The 19,961-nt window shown below is 39.7% G+C and overlaps 1 protein-coding gene across 3 annotated transcripts in view; it reads right to left on the reverse strand.

Annotated features, from left to right (window-relative positions):
- GLRB (glycine receptor beta) overlaps positions 1–16,394 on the reverse strand; it is a 50,386-nt gene extending 33,992 nt beyond the window's left edge. The window contains exons 1-4 of one of the 3 annotated variants that reach the window (XM_087737568.1): positions 16,257–16,394; positions 14,712–14,865; positions 2,978–3,084; positions 452–519 (exon numbers count right to left, since the gene is read on the reverse strand). In XM_087737568.1, the coding sequence (XP_087593694.1) occupies positions 452–519; positions 2,978–3,084; positions 14,712–14,833 (297 nt within the window). In that variant the 5' untranslated portion in view covers positions 14,834–14,865; positions 16,257–16,394. The other 2 variants (XM_087737569.1, XM_087737570.1) reach the window with 2 other exon arrangements.
- Positions 16,395–19,961: the final 3,567 nt, after the last annotated feature.

Raw genomic sequence — 19,961 nt, forward strand, 5'->3', positions numbered from 1 at the left:
TACTCCTATCCTCAGAACTACATAAAACAGAGAACCTGTATGCTTCAGCCTTCTGCATGTATGTTCTTTTTCTCTCATATACAGTCCTAGTATTTTCTTTAGTAATACACCAATCAACATACATATTAACTCTCAGGAAGATTACTTAATTCCCCTGAACTTAATAACTTACAGAAATAAGTGTATTTCTTGCATCTTAGAAACCATGGATTTCCTTTCATGTACATCAGATTCTAAAAGCTATGACAATGTGTGAACAATATAGAGTGAAACAGATTAATAGGTTTATGACATAAAGCACAGTCAGTCTATCGCTAACCCCATTAACTCAATTCTCAGTGTCTACAATCATAACAATTATTTCTGCTTTATAGTTCATAATCCTCAGCCTGAAATTTAATTTAATAAGAAAATCTCCATGTGCGCTATATTAATTTCATTTCAGTCTTACCATAGTTGTCTCTTGAATTGACCCAAAGCTGTTAATGAAGATGTTGACTGCAACATCGACTGGAATTCCTTTAAAAAAAAAAAAAAAAGGTTTCTAGTGAACTGCACAATCCAGTAAAGCTATGTTATCCTTCATTAAAGTTCCTTTATACCAGTATCACAATGTGAAATTTGTTTTTATAGGGTCACACAACTTTATCTTTTCAAGTTAGCATACACAGTTTTCAAAAGCTGTGGTTTAATCTATTTCCACTGGAAGTCAATGGAAATCACAAAACCTCTCTTCAACATAGCGATAAGAAAACAGAGAAAAAAATCCTTAGTCCAGAGTGCTAAGCTTAAAGCATTTCACAGATCATAAATTTAAATAATTTTCAAATTCCATGATTTTCTGTTATCACAGAATGCACAATCCAGTATCACTTTTGCACGCAGTGTAATGGATAGAGGCAATTCACATTCAGCGGCAGGCACTTTTAACTGTCAAGGTCATAATGATGATCTGCCATCCCAAATTACCTGTTTATGATTTATGATGACACATTTACTTATACTCTAAGAGGATACTTCTTTGTGCAAGTCAAGTACATACCTGTGAAGTATGAATACAGGCAGATAAAAATTGTTGCATGCAGCTTTTACAGCTACCTAGCCTTGGTGCAAGAGAAAGCCGCTCCATTTTACAATGGTTACCACTCTGCCAAGAAAAATTTCTAGAAGCCAGCAGCTATGAAGATATTAAGATGGACTGGATTTTTTCCTCTTTTCCACAGCCAGGATTCCTGAGGTTGAAGAGGGATGGTGTGACAGCTGCTACATCTGCCCTCTGTCATGCTGCGGGAACTGATTGGCAGTCATTTAATCTGGTGTTAACAGAGAGTCATCATGAAGCAGGGAGAAGTGGCCTGATGGTTGTGAGAACTAATTATGGTCCACTGGTTTTATTTAGCACCTATATGTTGAGAGTGTCAGTATGTACACTAGATGCATGTATCTGATCTCCTTTTCACTGTTACAAGTACTTAATTCAGTGGAATTCTTCCAGTTTTCAGCAATAAGAGATATAACAATATATAAAGACTATTTTGACAAAGTAAGCAAATACAAAGTAATACATGCCTCATCTAATAGTTTGCTTGTCTGCATACAATATTTCAGTGTACATTTAATACATAAATTCAAACTCGTTCTCTTGGTTCACCAGAAGATCACTAAGATAAAATTCCACTTTTTTCAGTTAAACCACTTTGTTGTTTTTTTTTTCTTTTTAAAAATCAGACCAGTTAAACGTGGTGCTTTTGATTATGCAATAAGCGTCATACTTTGTTTAGCGCCTGACGCATGCGACAGAGCACCCACCACACCACTAGTAGCCAAGAGTGTACTATCTCTTCCAGATTTGAATAGGAAGCGCCGTCCAAGAAAATCACTCCTGTGTGAGAAGCGTTTTAACATGGGCAAACTACTTGTCAGAAAATGTTCTTTTTCTTCCACCTCCCTGTGAGTTAACATTGCGTGTCCTCCCTTTTCCTTCCATCTTGATTCTTACCAGACTGCCAGCAGGGTTATCAAAAATATAAAGAAATCTGCAATATGCTTTGTGATTTATCATGCTGAAGAACAGGTAGAACAGAGGCTGGACATTTATTCTTTGTGACAAGGCTCAGTGCTGAAAACATATAAATAAGATTCTACAGAGAATAAGAAAAAAGCAAATGTCTCTTAATGTACATAAAATTAAATATAAGTTTTAAAAAGAAAGAACTGACTTATGTAAACTGCAGTGTCTGTAATATGTAATAAAACTGTCTATGTCTTTTTCTAGCAGGGAAATAATCTAATTCCTAGAAAGCGTAACTTACAGCTGTATGAGTTCTTAAAGGTTCTGCAGCGAATATGTATTCCAACCTTTTCTGCATATGTAAAGAAATCGGATTTGCCTACATGGAAGATTCCTACAACACTTGACTACCAGGGAGATGTTTTAAAGTCAGAGAACGTGTTTAAATTCATTGCCTGTTTGAAATCCCAAAGTGTGTAAGCTGTATTACTAACATGCCTTTAAAGGGTTTAATAACTGGATGGTTTCCAAATAGTGATACTGCTGATCCCAAGTTCTATAAAGTCATCTTAAAGGATCTCTATAGAGAATTTTGGTGTTTTAAAATACTGTAAAGAGGAGACACTACTGAAGTCTAACTAAAAGATAGAGATAAAAAGACATTGAAAAAACTTATTTTATAAAATCTAATCCTGCTTAAAAAAATTCATAAAATAATAATAATATTAAAGCATCACATGCTATTATGATCATGAAATCCTGACATATCACCTTTCAGCTCAAAAGGGTAAATATGTTCTGCAGTTTCACATTATCTAGGGAAACTGCCATTTAAAAAAAACAAAACAAAACAAAACAAAACAAATTTAGGTTGTGAATATTATCTCTACATAAATTTTCTATGTGTGAAAAGAGAAAAAGTTAAATTCCAAAGATTAAAAAAAAAGGCTGAAATATCTGACAAACCTTTGAAATTAGGCCTTATCCTGGGATCATAACTGAGCAATAGCCTATTCAAGATATTGCTGGTAGAATTAACTGGTACTCTTGCAAGGTCTTCAGCTGATTGCTGGCTGTAAAAAAAAGTGCATTAGTTACTATTAAGACAGAAACAACTGTGTGCTTAAACTTAAGTCATTTTAAAGTCATGCCACAAATACCATTTTGTAAGCAAAATATGTTCACTGTTTTCAGGTGCCATATTGTATTCCTTTCTTTGTGGTGCTTCAGTATTTTTCAAGAAACAAAAGTCAAAGCTCTCCTATATACTCTTAACTGTAAATCTGAGAAAATAAATAAACTGCGATTCACTAATTGTTCCCTTCCCTCCTAAAACAAATATCCAGAGAGAGGCGATTTCTTCCTTAGTAGAAAGCAGCCACCTGAACTATTTTTAGTGACTGTCAGATTAGGAACATAAGTAAGTTGACAGGCACTTCGTAGGTGCCAAACCATGCAGAGGCTTTTGGCAGTCTCCTGCTCTCGCAGGCCAGCGCCAGCTATTCCACCCAGAGCTGGAGCCATTGCATAATCTCCTTGTCAAGTGCTAATAAAAGCTTTGTTATGGAAAACGAGGCCTTGGACTCTCCTCTGGTTTGACAGGGGGAATTTAAACATCTCCATTTACCTTGCTGTTATTGTGTTGGGTGTTAAATTAAAATCAGCGCTAAAATTAAAAAGAACCTGTGACAGGTAAATGTAGCTACAAGAGTAACAGGAAATTGAGTGAAATAACAAGCAATAAGGGTGCATCAGTCCCCACCCCATGTACTTTACACACTTAGCAGGCTGATAATGTCATGTAAATGAATTTATATGCTGCCTGTAGAACCTGTCCAGTGATGTTTTCCAATTTTGAATCCTGTCTTGTAATCACTTTTCCATCCATTTTACGACGACTCTTCTGCTGACTCTCTGTCATTATAATTTAGTAATCAAGATGCCATTTAAAAATAAGACAAACTCCCTACAGAGGCATGTCATATGCATCAACACTATCATCTCTAGCAAACAAATGTATGAACATATTTTAGAAAATGATCCAGTTTATTTCCTAAATGTTTTCCATAATCAGTATCAGCTACTGTTGCCTCCTTTACCCTGCTTAATTTCTTTTTTTCATTATTCTTTCCCGTATCAATGTCAGCTTGACGGACCTTTGGGTTATTCTTTATAACATCTCGGTTCACTGCTAGTTTTCTTCTCATCCTTCAGTTTCCTTCATGTCCTCTGTGACTTCTCCATTATTCAAACATTTATTGAAAAAAATATTAACTCTCCAAAAGGCTTTTGGCCAGTTAAAAAAAAAAAAAAAAAAGTTGTATGAGTGTAGCAGACCTCTCGATTTTAAGCTTTCCCATTATAGTAGCTCCTGTTCAGCATCTTCCTTAATAACTACTGGGAAAATAATTAATTAATTAATAACTGTCACCATGGCATGTTATCACCATTTGATTGAAAACTGGAGATGAGACCAGATCCTAGCCCTTGCAGAGCTTTTATGAAAGCTCATTAAAATCAACTGTTTTAACTCAAACCATAAGGGAAACAACAGGAGCAATTGAACAAGATCTGCTGACTGGGTAGCACTTACTGTGCCTTCACAATGAGATTTAATCTCCTCAGTTAACATTTAACAGCTAAAATGTTTATAAATAAAACCATGAAGGAGTTCCCTAGTATTAAAAACATGTCAGCCATTTATGATAACGTAACTGCATTTTATTCTGTCACAGTCTCCTTGATAACCTTTGAGCATTTTATCCTTCCGAAACAAAACAATCAGATTTTTGTTTTCCCTATTGTATTCAGGATATTTCTGAAACCTAAAGCTGCATATCTGTTTAACCATTTGCGTGTATTTGTTTGACGTTATACATGAAGGAGAAAAGTACACCAATTCAGCTAAGAGAGCAAACAACCACCCAATTCTCCTTGAAATTTCAGACTACTCACCAGTTGCTAGCAGGATTAATATAGATTCTGAAGGCTGCCCAAAGATGTAGCTACCAAAAAGTATGTATCCATGAGTATAGGTTAAATTATAACACACAGGAAGAGAAAAAATTGTGGAGCAGCTTTAAGTGGCTGCAGTACATAATTCCCCACCCACCCCTTGCAAACACACTAAAACTGCTGCCGCATTTAACAACCACACAGGTGAACTACCTGTTCTATCAGCACTTATCCAGAGATAAATGGTCTACTAACAAAACAAGGAATTTTTTACTTTTAGGAACATATGTTAACTTCCATTAGTATCTCCTTATTCTGTGTACAATAAACCTCTGCTAATTTACTATTAAAGCAATTAAATAGCAGTAGGTGTTCTAGCCCCTTTGAATAATTGATAAATTCACTTTCAAACAATTCTCCCAGGGTTGTGTTTATGGCTTTTCATATTTGATTTGGATTTGGATCATTACGTAAAGAAGTCATTTATTTCTGTCACTTTGAGATTCGCGTTCAGTTTTCAGTGATGACCTGTACCAATGAACAGGTTGCTACAGAAATATCATAAACCAGCTTTGTATGCTTTTTTTTGCAGTTACCACTAATTGGACAATAGGAAAAAATAAAGTTAAATGTTAAGATTATTTTCCATTTTGTAGCAGGAACAAGACAGAAAAGAATGTTCATTTAACTACTTAGGAGGCGGCAAACACTCTGTACATTGTATTCTACCTGATACAGCATGGCTTCATTGCAAGATGCACATCTTAACATCTAAAACATCTACAGCAGATGCCTACAGAAATTATATTTCGAAAACGAGGGTCTCCTTAACACAACGAAAAGGATTTCTTTCAAAATCATATATACCTGGTATTAATGAAATATCAAAGCAAAACCAAACAACAACTAATGAACAAACTTCAATCTTATTTTCTTTTTAGATTTCTGCTATGGATTATACGAAGAAGTTCATTAAATAGTGATGATGGTAATCTGAACCACACATGGGATAACATGGACACATAAATTAAATACAGATGCTCATAAAATGCAATGAGGAAAAGAGGAAAAAAGTCTGAGAAATTAAATGAGTGAGCATCAAACAGCAAAAGACAGCCAAATACAGCTGGCAGGTTTATTTGTCTCTTCAAGTAAGAGGAATAAGGCAGTAGTTTCGTGAGATCTGAGTTGCACTGCACGTTAATACAAATACCTGTTCAGGCTGTTTGTTCAAAGGTCAACCATAAATTAGGCAAAGGAGATTTACTGCATTGGGAAGACAGTGATGGGATGAAGAACAGGTGGCAGTGCTGCTTTCTGGTAAAGAACATCATGATCACATCTTCCGTAAGTTGCTGGGTAGTGTTTTGAACTTATACACATGTAATGCACACACATTTATCCTCATTTATATAAGAACCAAGTGAAATACAACCGCATTCGCTGTTTTGAGTTGGAAGAAGCAGCACAGAGTCAGTAATTGCTATTTTTTAAAGGTGACTTTGAATGAAGTGGTTGGAATAGCTACTGGAAAAAAAGCTCTGCTGAGTATCAGTTATATTTTCACTGTGGCCTTTTACAGCATGCTGTCATTAAACTACTGTCACCGAATAGCACTCATGCGACTAAACATCGTCACAAGGACTGGTTTTCCTCCAGAGAGCCTTGCTGATCAAAATGCCTAACTTTCACCTGCAAATCAATAAATCATGTGCGTAGCTTTTGGTGAGTTAAGAGGTTATGCCACTTCCAGAGCGACAGATGAGCAGAATGACTTAAGGAAACACTGAATGGGATTGGCTAGGTGCTTGGAGAAACAGGCTGGGACTATTCATGCCACTAAGATATTTACCTAAAGCCACTACCACCCCTGCTTAATTGGCCATTCAGGAATGAATTAATGACAGGCAAATGTGTAGACTACGTAAGAGAAAAAGAATTTGAGCTGAGATCTCCCTTCCTAAAAGAAGCAGTACTTTTCAATTTGCTAAAGGCTGTCTGATTCCCATACAACACCACTCACATCGACTGCGAAGTTACTTAGTAATTTTTCTTATTCAACCTACAATGTTCACATTTGTGAAATGCTGATAACTAGTCTAAGATTTCCCTCAGATTTCCCCCAGTTGTAGCATGAGTTGTAATTTTAATACATTTATTTCAGCTTGTGCTGAATGTATGTGGAGCTGCTGGAAAGCAGTAGGAAATGCAGCAGCATTCTTCACAATAATTGATGAGTTCTAATCAAGACACGGTGAATACCAAACAAAGGGTAAGGCAAGAGAAGTCCAACAGTTGCTACAAAGGGAATTTAAAAGCAAGCAGTAGTAAAGCTAGAAATTGCCTTAACAAGAATTTTGCCTCAATAACAGTTCTGGAAAAAAACAAAACAAAACAAAACAAAAAACACAACAACAACACAAAAAACCCAAACCCAAAGTATGTTTTCTCTTTTTCTGTAAAAAAAGAGAAAAACATTATTCTCAAAAGTGTTCTCACTTCTACAAATGGTGTCCTCAAAAGCCAGAAGGAAAACAAAGTACAGTTAGTCTTTTGGCATAACATCTCTGTGTGATATGACTGGCCTCTCTCCGGTCTTTGGGAGGTTACTTCTGGCATCATTAATGAACAAAAGCATGACTTTAAATACTGTATTTCACAGGATATGCAGTAAGATATCCATCTGCTCTTCCAATGCAGCTCTACACATTTTATTACTGCCTTTGAAGAATATGATTAACATTTTCAATTGATGGCAACATATAATTATTTTCATAATTCACTAACCAAAATCCAGAAGTTTAGATAAGCAGACATGCATGGCAAAAGGAAGCATATATTACGCTTGGTTTGAAATGTACAGAGCTTCCTTAGGTTTGTGTTAAGCAAATGTGTCAGAAGACATTAGATCTCTATGGGTTATCCTGACATTTAGTCTCTCAGAGCTCACTGAAGTTACAAGGAGTTCTTATCACACACAGTGCTACAGAAGGATGACTGGAGAAAAGAATATAAACAATATTCTACCTAAGTGGGAAGGAGAACCTTTGCTGTTGTATTAATTCACCTACTGCCCTGATCCCTAGTCTTAAGATCCCATTATGCTGAAGAACCTCTAATTTTAGAAGAGAACATGAACATACTTATGGCATGACAGCCAGGAGAAAAAAAAAAAAAAAGGCACGTCACAGGCACATATTCACACACCATCTTATAATACACTGCAGTCCAGACAGTCAGGTAGCATGCTTATTCTATTGTCGGTGTTTGCTTAGAGTGCATAGCTTGGATAATCTAGCATTAAGCTTTGCCTTTGCATAGTTCTAGATTACTGTCTGACAGATAAAAATATGTATTCCAACTCACACTGTTCAGTTATCTCCAGCAAAATTTCCTATATAATGCTGAAACAACAGATTTTAGTACAGTTTATCTAATCTATGTCATGGAAACTGACATTTTAGTCATGTAACATGGCAGTGTATATCTGAGAATGATAAAAATAAGTTTTGGGAAACACAGTATCTGTCATCTCACCATATATTTTAAGTACTATTTCCTTGATATAAACTATCAGTGTTCTGATTTGCAGGCATTTGATTTTCTGAGTGCAATAACTCAAAGCATAAAACCAGGTTAATACAAATCAATGAGATACTATATAACTCTTCTGAGCGATCTCTATGATTTCTAGTATGCTTAATAGCTACATTTTCAAACTGTACTGGGTGACATCTCTATTACTAGGAAGAATAATTATGATGCCTCCAACGCAAAGTGGTATCACTCAAATTACATTAAAACTATGGAACTCTGAATAACTGTTTATGTGCCCTCACAAACGCAGCTGATGATAGCTAAACACCTAAAATTAGGTACGTAACTTCAGTACCTAAATTTGGAGGTAATGCAGCCTGGTAAACAAAGCAAAAGGTTCCTTCGTAGTGGAATTTGAAACAGAAACCCAGATTGGGCACCCCAAATTGTGAACCCTGAATTGTAGGGGTGAAATAACTCATCTTTCATCTCCTATTGTAGATAGACCAAAGAGCATAGTCTCCTAATGTGGGCACGTAAGCAACCTTCCTGAAGTTGGGTGGTGTGAATAGTTCAGTTAGTGTCATTACTTAAGTCCTTGTCTATCAGAAACCTCTAAGGCCAGCTTTGGTTTCATATTCAACATCGCCAGGGTTGGACACCTTAAGGAGTGTGTGAGTATGGTAATCTGAAGTGCCGCCTTATTATTCCCTAAGCTTGAGAAAAGCAAGCTGATTTATCTTCCCGCCACAGAGATGATAGCCCCCAAACCAGCAGAACCAGGATAGCACGGTACTTCATCCAGCCTGACTAGTATGGCTCACAGCCAGCTAACCGTGCTTCCCTTTCTTACAGTTAGCTTGTCTGTGCCTAGCTTAGGCATCTCTGCATCCTACCGCAGTCACCACCTAAGCAACCCTCATGCATAGCGGCCGTCCTGTTGTGTCCCGATATCGCATGCAGACATGAAACATGATTAGCAGCCTGATGTTTAAGCAGAACTACAGACATTTTAAAAATAATTTATCCACGTCAGCTCCTTGTCCCAGTCTTTTTTCCAAATGTGGTAAGTACTGAGATTATACATGGATCTTGGTATAACCCCCTTGTATGGTGGTATAAGTGGAGACAGACGCATTCTATATAATTTGTCTTTCGAACATCCATTTGGTAGAGCTGAGAACAGAATTTAGTCCTATGGTTTTCCTTGCGCTTAGGTTTAAGGGGGTGTAATTTAACCTGCAGATCCAAGTATTTTCTCAGTCTGGAGGTTGTATATGAAATACAAAGTCTGTAACTTTACCGCACGATGGTAGTGTCTCATCACTACAGTGTTCAGAATAGAGTAAATGCTGCTCACTGAGAGGGAGAATTACTCAATGAGAACGAGCCTACCATGCTTAATTACCGTTTCACAAGAGCACTTAGGTTTTGCTTATATAGCTTTATCTTTTACTCCCCAGCATGTTTATCCACTCTGAAAACAAATTCCCAAACCTCCTGGAATGTGGCCTATCTGTCCAGGATCACAGCTTTCCATGAGAGTTACATGCTACAGAATAATTAAACCATTGACCAAGTGCTGTTACTATAGGGCAAAAGAATTTTTATAGGAACCAGACCTGGGCTCTGCAATGTACTTATCTTCAGAATGGCTGTGAGATGTAACTGCCTCCACGACCAAATTCAGGCTTTTTTTTCAACTTCGTTCCACCTTCTCCCACAAACTGTATCAACCCTCCCATCATACCTACAAACGAAAATGTTCACAAACTATCAACAGTGTCTTCTACGAGATGGGAATGGAGACACAGATGATTCCACTTTCCCACCATTGACGTTTTGGGGATGATCACATACTACAGATAGAGAGGCCATGTATACCCAAATATTTGAGAGAATTTAAAAAAGTCCTTGTCCATGGGAAGGTGGAGAGGATCCAAGATACAAGACATACTTTGAACTTCTACTTTAGTCTTTATGGGAAAAGCATGTCAGAAGCTGACAGTTAAACAAGAGAAATTTTAGGACAGACTTTCATACAACTCTCTTGTTTTAAACACATCAAAGGCTTTTTTCCCTAGTTCCACTGTCTTTTGTTGTTATTTTTTAAAAGAAGCTGTTTATTGAACCTTGGCATCTGTGACCTTTCTAAGCTTCTGCCCTGGCAGATGGCACAAGCCATGTTTTCTGGAGGGCTTAGAGGGCCATTTCACAGTTTCTGAAGTAGCTGATACGCTTTATTGAATACAAGCCAAAATATGATTTTTACTCCTGCTTCATGGATAAAAAAGTCTTTATAGATATCATACGGTATTTAGTTAATCACCTACATGGATTTAAATCTCCATATGGAAAAATGCATAAAGGTGAGGAGGGATGCTATTTTAAAAGCAGAGTCTTGATATCGAGACAAAAGGATGAGATTTAGTGATTGAGGCTCTACTCTTAGCATTGCCGTAACATTAGAGACGCTGTGGGATCTCCAGAAATGAACACTGTGCAAGTGAACAGCTGAGTCATGCTAAAAGTGTAATTAACAGGGAGAGTTGTGATTACAAGCACAGTCGTAACTGATTTTGTTAGCCGCTATTTGACACTCTTACATCTCTATGCCTTCTATAACACTGTCATAAGCAAACTTCCCTTTCCTTATAATTTCATTTGTGTAGAGATCTTGCAAGTAGTTTTGAGGAGAGACCTTCTGGGCTACTAACGATCGTGGGGATAACAGCAGCAGCTTGAACATCATAAAATAACTGAAATATTTATTATGAAGTAAGAAAAGGAAAAACATTTTTCAGCAGTGCTCTTAGAAAAAGTCACAGCTAAGCATCCAACATGTTTACCAGAAAGTGGTATTATGAGGAATTATGAAGAAATTAATAAGAGGTAACTAACAGAAGTAATACAGCTGATGGGTAGTCTATGATCAAGCAAAAGATATCAAGTGACTAAATCCATCTGTAGCTCTATTGAAATCATCTGTATTCAGTGCAGTGAATTTCAAAATAGCTTTATAAACAGAAAACTGTAATCCACAAAATTTTTTTCTTGAAGAGGTGGACCAGTTTCTTTTTTTTTTTTTTTTATATTTTCCATGGAGACAAAAGGCAAGAGTTTTGTTGCACTAAAGCTTTATATTTTATTGCACTATGCATCTGTGGAAACCAGCTTCCCAGATTTATGCTACAAAACTCCCTATTATAGGACTTTAGGGCTAATATATCAATTTCTTTGTTAATCAACGAACATTCAGGAATCAGACACAAGTATAATTACTCTAAGTTTCATTTGGAAAGCCTGAGGTAAGAAGCAAAATGATCTAAATGTAGGATGTGAAATCTTACATCTGTTCTGAGCAAGCATTAAATCAAAATAAGGAACAAGTGATTAAGCATCAGCTTCATGAAACCCCTCGATAAAAAAGCTGGGAAAAACAGTTTCAGGAATAAATGAATATAAGATGGTCAATCAAGCCACTATCACATAATGTACTGAGAAGTACAGTGCTATGAATAATCACAAGTAAGAGGTTTTGCTCTAAGATACAAAATAGAATTTTCCTAATTGAAGGAAGCAAATACCTGTTTATGAGACAATAATGAACTTTTTATGGGGTTTCTAATCAGCTTGTTTTCAGCTTATTCTAATAGTAGTTAATTTCATGCCAGAGGGGTGCATTTGGTGAAAGGCTTGTATTCTGGAGAGCCATAAAAGGAAAAGTTCAAGTATGCTCCGTTTTTATACAAACAAATTCATGCTAAAGTCCCAAACAAGTCTTACAACCAGTCTTACAACCATCCGTTTCTTAACATCAAACGAAGGAACTTAAGCAGTAACATCAGATTCAGCATAAATCTTTGCTGGAAAATTATTTGCATACATTTGAATTTCATTATAAAGTTTCTAAAGAGAATACTGTTCCATATATAATTACTCGTGTGTTTTTTTGCTCTCTTTTTTTGCTCTCTTTTTTTGCTCTCTAGGTAAAATTTAGCTTTTCACTTGTCGTAGGGAAACAAAAGGAAGTAATTTGTTACAATTAAGCTTTAAATTTTATTACACCAGTAACAAATGCAAATTAAAGGTAGATTAAGATTTTAATATATAAATGTATGTTTTCATTAGGAATTTGTACCATTCAATTTTATAAATTATGTAAAATCCTATCTATTTTCTTTAGAAAAGATACAACACATTCTTCTAAAAGATTTCTTTTGTGGTTTACTAGTAAATTTTTCATTCAGTCACTTCCTTTGAGACTATTTTTGGTCAACCCTTATGGTGTCACTTAATTCGCACTCCACTGCATTGTGGTTTGGTTTGTTTTGGAGGAAAGATTCCTTACTTTTTTTTCACAGGAAAAAAATTATTAAGAGCACGAAGCCTTTTTTTATAATGTAGATTGTCACCAAGTAAAGAAGTTTTGTGAAAGATTATAAAAAACATGCTGATGATTGAAAGTTTGCCATCAGTAGTCTGAGTTAAGAGAGCATTAGGTAATTTCGCTGCAAGACAGAACTGACTCTCATTGCTCTTTCACATGAGAGGTCTTCTAGGTGCCAGCCACAAAACCAGCAGTCCTGCAGCCCTCCTATTACAAGTGGTTGTCTCTCAGGCTGTGAACTTCAGCCAAGTAAGATATAGACAACTTGCTTGGTATTCAGAAAATCCGATAGGGCTCAGTGCTACGGGAATTAATTTTAGCTAGCAGCACTGCACACACGATACATCAGACAAATACTGGATTCCGCTAGTATTTTCGCAGAAAGCTTCAACTGGCTGGAATATAGAAGTGTCACTTCAAAAACTATAGCATTTATTCAATGCTTTTCAAGTATATTGGTGACAAATGACGTTGTATTTAATGGCTGTAATGTCAACTGGTATCAAAAACAACAGGGTACCAAGAAATACCGTGCTTCAGAGAAAAACAAACAAAAAAAAGATCCACCCACTTATCAAGATAAAATGACATCAACGTTTTGAATTCTAATTAACACCAAGCCAAGAATGGGGGGAAATGCTGGCTGCTTCGATGAGACCATGGAAGATCTAGATTCAGTTCCCAGCTGTGTAACTCACTTTCTGAGGACTTCAGTGCTTACACCTGTCCTGGGATCTATGACATTTCTCTCCTTGCTACAAATCCTCACAGTAGCTCAGACCAAAAGCTCCATACAGAGCTCAACTTCACTATTCAAAGGGGATAGAATGAGTAGGGGTCATTTCAGATGAGTCATGGGTCACATTTGAGACTTGCATCTTAAGGTATTCAAATCCAAAGATACGTCTCATTTTTCAGGTTTTTTAATTTGTCTAAACAATTTTATCATTTCAGGCATAATGCTTTTCTATGCTTATTGGCAACTTATTATATTCCATTGATCTTCTCCTCGGATATTTACACCATAACACTAAAAAGATGAACAAAGCTGGCCAAGCAAATCACAAAAGAAGCCCTCACAAATAAAACTTCTGTATTGTCCTATGGATCACAACCTAAAACGTGGTAGGCATTAGAAAGAGGGAGTATTTTTAACATCAAGTAATCATAGGTGCCCCAAATACGTCCTCTATTCAGCTGGCCTGAATAATTTCTGTCTTTTCCTGTATTTTACAAATAATTTCTGTATTTTTACAGAGAGATTATTCCATAAGGGCATGCTTTGTAGCAACAATCGATCCACCTTCATAAAAGTTATAGTACTGTAAATCATTGATGGAAGATGCTGAAAACCTTAGTTCTATCCAACATGCAGTAAGAATATGCATAGGACAAGCCTTCTCTTACAGAACTAAGCTAACCAGAAACTGAATTTCAGCACGATAGTTTTGCATCCTCTTTGCTTTTCTCAGTATACCTGCAACACGATGCTAGACAGCATAGCACTATGGGACTACATTACTATGTCCCCATAAATAGCAAGTCACCGCATTGGAATCCCCCACAAAGAAAGAACCGATTTACTATGGCTCAGGTTTTTCCTTTCATTAAAACAGAGGACCTGCTGCAGAAGAAACACACTCATTGACAGAACTTAGCTATGATGCTGGTCAAACCCTCTTCCTCCCATTCCCACCCCAAACCCCATTCTCACAGCAGAAACGATCACCTTCTACTTCAATTGTCACCTAACTTCCACTGTTAAAAATATGGCAGGATCGCCATCATACAAAAGTATAAAAGAAACAAGGAACATACGATGGACACAGATATTGCTTCTTTTTCCCCTTTCCTTTCTTTGAAGACTTCTCTTTGGAATAGACTTCTTCAACCCATAAGGAGAACAACATGAAAAAGAAAACCGCTAGGAAGAACTTCATCTTGAAGATTAAGCTTCAGAGAAACCTTCAGTCTGTGGCAAAAGAAAAGAAACAGGTTTATGTTAGTAGGGCTAGATATGGCAAATGGGAACATATACCTACAAAAAGTAAACTACTTTTTTTTTTTTTTTTTTAAAGTTTGATCTTAGTTGCCTTGGAAGAGAGAGTCTGTTGAGGTAGACCTCTGATATGGAACTAACTTAGGCAATTTTCTGAGAGCCAAGCAGCTTCCCAAAGTTAAGAGAATAACAGTGAGTAAAAGATTTAAGTGCAAGCTTGCTCAGGTGTGTTTAAGAAATAAATGTGATGTCCTTCAAAGGCTGCCTAACTCAAAAATCCTCAGAAACTTGGAAACAGAATTCTTCACCAAAAATGCCATGTATCAACTGCATTAAATATGATTAAATGTGACCAACCAGTCATCTAGCAAGGCAGAGAACTGCCAGCCCTCTCTGACCTTGCACAGACAAAACAGCAATCATTTCCATGCCAGTTAAGAGAAAGGGTTGCAAATTTAACTTTATGTACAGAATTTAAACACAAATGACTATTTTGCATGAAGTATACTCGCTGCAGAGCCAGCACTGAAAGGGCCTTGCAAAGATGACTAAACACAACCCGCAATGCTGTGCTTTATTACATCGTGTACAGTTTAATATTTTAGCTTCTCACAGGCAAAAGCACCGAGCCCAAAGGCCAGGAGCCGGGTTTGTGTTCGGCCAGAGGCGGCCCCGCCAGCCCCCAGCCCCAGCCCCACGACACCCCGGGCATTTTCCATGTTTCCCACCCCACAGGTACTTCCCAGGCGGTTTCCTGAGGCCAGCGGAAACCTCGCGGATGCCTCAGCACCAGCTGCTTTTTCCATTTGCATGCTACTTATTTATTTTTAATTCTTTTTAAGGAGCAGTGCCTGCCTCTCTCTCCCTCCCCGCTACCTCCGGGAGGCACCGGGATGCTCCAGCCCACCCCGGAGACCCGCAGCCCCCCCCCACCCCCGGCCGGCGGAGCTGCCCCCGCCGCCCCCTACCCCTCGCCTCCCCGGCCCGGCCCGAGGCCTCCCGCCGGCCCCGGCACCGGGGAGAGAGCGGCCTCCCCGCTGCCGAGCGCTGCCCGGCCCCGCCGCCACCGGCGCTGGCCGAGGTGCTGAGGGGGCCCGGGAGGCTCCCGCCCGGCGGGGACGGGGCTCTCGGCACGGACCCTCGCTCCTCCGCGGCCCCCTCCCCGCGCACCCACGCAGCCCCGCCACCGCCACGGCCCTCACCGCCGCCGCCCAGCGCTCACCGCCAGACGCTCCGCCGCGGCACCCCCCCGCCCCCCTCCCCGGCGATTAGGGCCGGTGGCGACGGGGGAAGCGGCGGCGGGCCATGCCGCGGCCCGCTCGGAGCGAAAGCGCGGTTCCTCCGGCGGCGGAGTCAGCCCCTACCTCCGACGGTGCCCTCCGCGGCCAGTGAGCATGTGCGGTAGCCGCGGCGCGGCCCGCCGCCCTCCCAGTGAGCATGTCCCGGCCGCCCGCCCGCACATGGGCACTGGGCGAGCGGCGTCGCCGCCGGCGGGAGGGCCGAGGAGGGGAGCGGGGGGGGGCCGGCCGGCCCCCCGCTCCCCCCCTCGGCCCTCCCGCCGGCGGCGACGGGAGGTGAGGAAGAGCAGGCGGGAGGGGGGGAGGCGTCCTCCGGTCTCTGGCGGGAGGAGGGTGCGTTCGATGGTGTTGCCGAAAGTTGGCGGGAAACGGGGAATATTAGCCGAGAGGGGCTGGGTAGGGTAGGAGGAAGACGGGGTTCAGCGCTGCGTGTATATATATATACGTATTTAGTCAGTAGTTATCGTCGCTTCCTTCAAAATGGCGGGCTTTGCCTGTGGAAAAGCAAGCAGGTTCGCTTTGGGGGTAGAGGCGTATCCTTGTTACAAAGGATGTTGGTTTTCCAATCGCTATAGACTATAACAGCATTATAAATAGAGACCTGATGGGATGGAAATTCCGTACATCGAATTCTTTCTGGGGCTCCGTGTACCCCATACTTACAGAAATACAGGTACCTGCCGAACTTCTTGCTTACATCAGCTATTTGGCCTAAATTTTGGAAATGGACAGACATCATTACACAGCCGAGTAGTCTTAGGTTAGCAAATGCCCCCCCTGCCATTATAGTTCAAAGGCATCGTCTCCCATATGTCTCACATTCTTTTTAGCAACCAAGTCACTGAAAATCATGATCGTTCCCAAGTCTTCTTTATCTTCCAGCCTTATTTCTTTTCACTCCTAGTATACACTGCCAGAGCTTCAGTCTGCAGTATGATAAAAGAGCAGCATCACCTGAAGAATGCTATTTATTCTTCAGGATGGATCCAATGATCAATGGACGCTTTCTGCAACGTCCTGTAATCCTCACTGTGCTTCTTTGTGAAGCTCTGTTGGGGTTTGGACTGTAATGTAATGGCAGATAAAACGTGAAGAAATCTACTTCTCTTTGGCAAATGAGAAGTGAGTGGGCTCATGACGTGGTGCATATGCCAGGGCAGGTAGCACGCAGCGTGCAGATTCTGCAATACCCAAATGTCGGGTACCCTCAGCTCCACCTTCTGAGCAACGTTCCCGTCCTAACTGAATTATAGACACACTCTGAAAATAATTCCATGCCCTTCAGAATTTGCTGCCACATGGTATACATGTACTGCCATATACATATATACATACCTGTGTGTGTACGCATACATGCATGCAGGTGCAAAAATCTACTGCCATGGGTCAGTTTAAGGCCACAGGTCTCTCAAGACACAGTTTTCCAGCTCAAACACAGGAACTTGCAAAATTCAACAAAGTGAAGTCTTTTCCTGAAACAGAAAGCAAAGTCCAGAGGCTTCCCTTAACACTGTCTACATGTGGAAGAAAAAGGTAAGTGTATTTTTTTAAAACCCTTCTGAACTTTACCTCAGGAATAGAAACCAAGATGCTGTAGTTGTTCTAGAAGGACTGGCATAAACGTATTTGAGACCAGGTACCCACTGATCGCCATTTCCATTTTTCTGCATTTTTGTTGTGTTACTGGAGATAGGGGCATGAAAAATAAGACAGCAATAGGCTTACGACATGAGAACAGATGTGTCCCCTGTTTGCGTTAAGAAAGCCTTAACACAGTGGAGCAGAACAAGCACCTACAACCTGCCGTAGTAGCGGCAGCAGAGGAACGAATGCCTGTCAGCGCCAGCAGCCCGAGCTCCTGCAGCCACGGCAGGCTCCGCTACCTGCGTGCTGCTTCCTGCGGCCACCGCGCCCGGCGGCCTGTTACCTCCTCTTGTACGCAAAGCACCTAATTGCCTCCTTTGGGCTGTCGGCAAATCCACTGGTATTTGCAAGTGCTTCCTGATGCAGCTATGGTTGTAAACACCTAAGGAGGGATGAATATTTGTGGTCACTCAACAGGACAATGCATAAAATAGAAATAAATACCATCTACCCCTCAGGTTCACATTAAATAAGAGCACACAGTGAGATATATGTAACAAAGACAAGAAAAGGGAGCTGCTTCGGTAAGATATCTCTGTAGTATCTTTAGGTGTCTTACACCTCGCAAATAATATCAAATATTACAAGAAATAGTTCAATAATCTGTGATGGTTTTTAATCCACTTAAATGGAGTGTGTCAGGTGTCAGCTCTCAAGCAAGCGCCAGCAGTGAAGGGTCTGTGGCAAAAGGCTTCTTCTGCCCCTCTCACCATACAAAAGCTGGCCAAGGTCACAGGCAGCTGCTCTCCTACCTGGCAGCGCCTCCTTGGCAGGCCAGCAGGGACAGGACAAACACGCTGCTCCCACCACTCCCTCTCTCGGCACTTGCCAGAAGAAGCCAGAGCTGTCACGCGTGCAGGACTTTGAAGGACAACCCACATGCCATCCAGATGTCCTATTGCAGTGCTGGCCTACCTAGCAATGCCCAAATGGGAAGGACTGCAGGAAAAAAGCCTCCTATAAAAGCCTTGTACCAGCAAGCTGGCTGATCATGAGTAATGAGCCAGGTCCTGCTGGTTGGTTTTGGTGGTGTTGGTTTTGTATTTCAGAGATCCTCTTACTACTAAATGACTGTATAAGGGCAGACCTACCTCTCTCTCAGCATTCATTGCATTTCAGAGTGCAGGAGTGGACTTGGCTATCTTCCCGCTGCTTGCAACTGCTGCTGTGTCCACTGTCGGGAATATCTAACCATGTTCACGTCTCTGATTCAGGAATAATTCCCAGGAATTCCTGATCTTAGACGTTATCCTGGTCGTTATCCTAGAAAATAGTTGTGTAAACTGTAGGCAAAATATAACAAGGCCTTTCCTAATGATCAGCCCAGGGACATTAGTCCTTTCTTTAGTTTGCAGTAGCGGAACATGGAAATCTGAAGATCCAGCAGTCTAGCTCTGCTGTTCAGTCACACAAAAGATAGGTCATAGCTGTATAAGATAGAATTTCTTTGGTTTTATTTCTCTTTTTAGTCTGCTTTCTTAAGGTAATGAGTTTTGTGTAATAACACTCTGTGTGCATGTTTCAAACAGCTTGTTGCAAACTTCTGATTTTTTTCCAACTGATTGATACCACATTTAAAAAAAAAAAAAAAGCAGAGAGCTCAGAGATATTAAGTCCTGCATGTTTTGTAAAGAGAGCTGACTGGGAAGACAGGTTGAGCTAATGTTCCTGCAGAAAGAAAAAAAGTGAGAAAGAAACTGGACTGGCATGAGTGATCACCAGACATCAGAAAATCCACCTGGGAGAAAGCTATTATAAATTCTTTAGACACAAACATATTTAATTCATAAAGTATCTGCTTTACTAGAGGAGGAATTATGACTGAAAAACAAAACTTCTAATGCCAAATAGCTGACAAAATTTTATTAAAGCCTTTACCGAGCTTTTTTCAGGAAAGTGAATATGTATTTTAAAATTTATAACAAAAGGAGAACCCATGCTGTAGCTTTTGGATTAATTCAGTTAAAAAGCCAGGCAACCACAAGACCCACATCGATTGGAAATCATCTTTCATTAGTTTTAATGCTCACCAAACTAGTTTTTCTTATAAATTGAGTTGAATTAATTCGCACAATTAGAAAACATAATTTTAAAAAGGATTGCATGTTCTGCAAGCTTTGTAATTAC

The sequence above is a fragment of the Nipponia nippon genome, unplaced genomic scaffold (assembly GCF_047370975.1).
Source record: "Nipponia nippon isolate SJK-2023a ecotype South Korea unplaced genomic scaffold, ASM4737097v1 scaffold_6, whole genome shotgun sequence".
NCBI classification, from domain to species: domain Eukaryota; kingdom Metazoa; phylum Chordata; class Aves; order Pelecaniformes; family Threskiornithidae; genus Nipponia; species Nipponia nippon.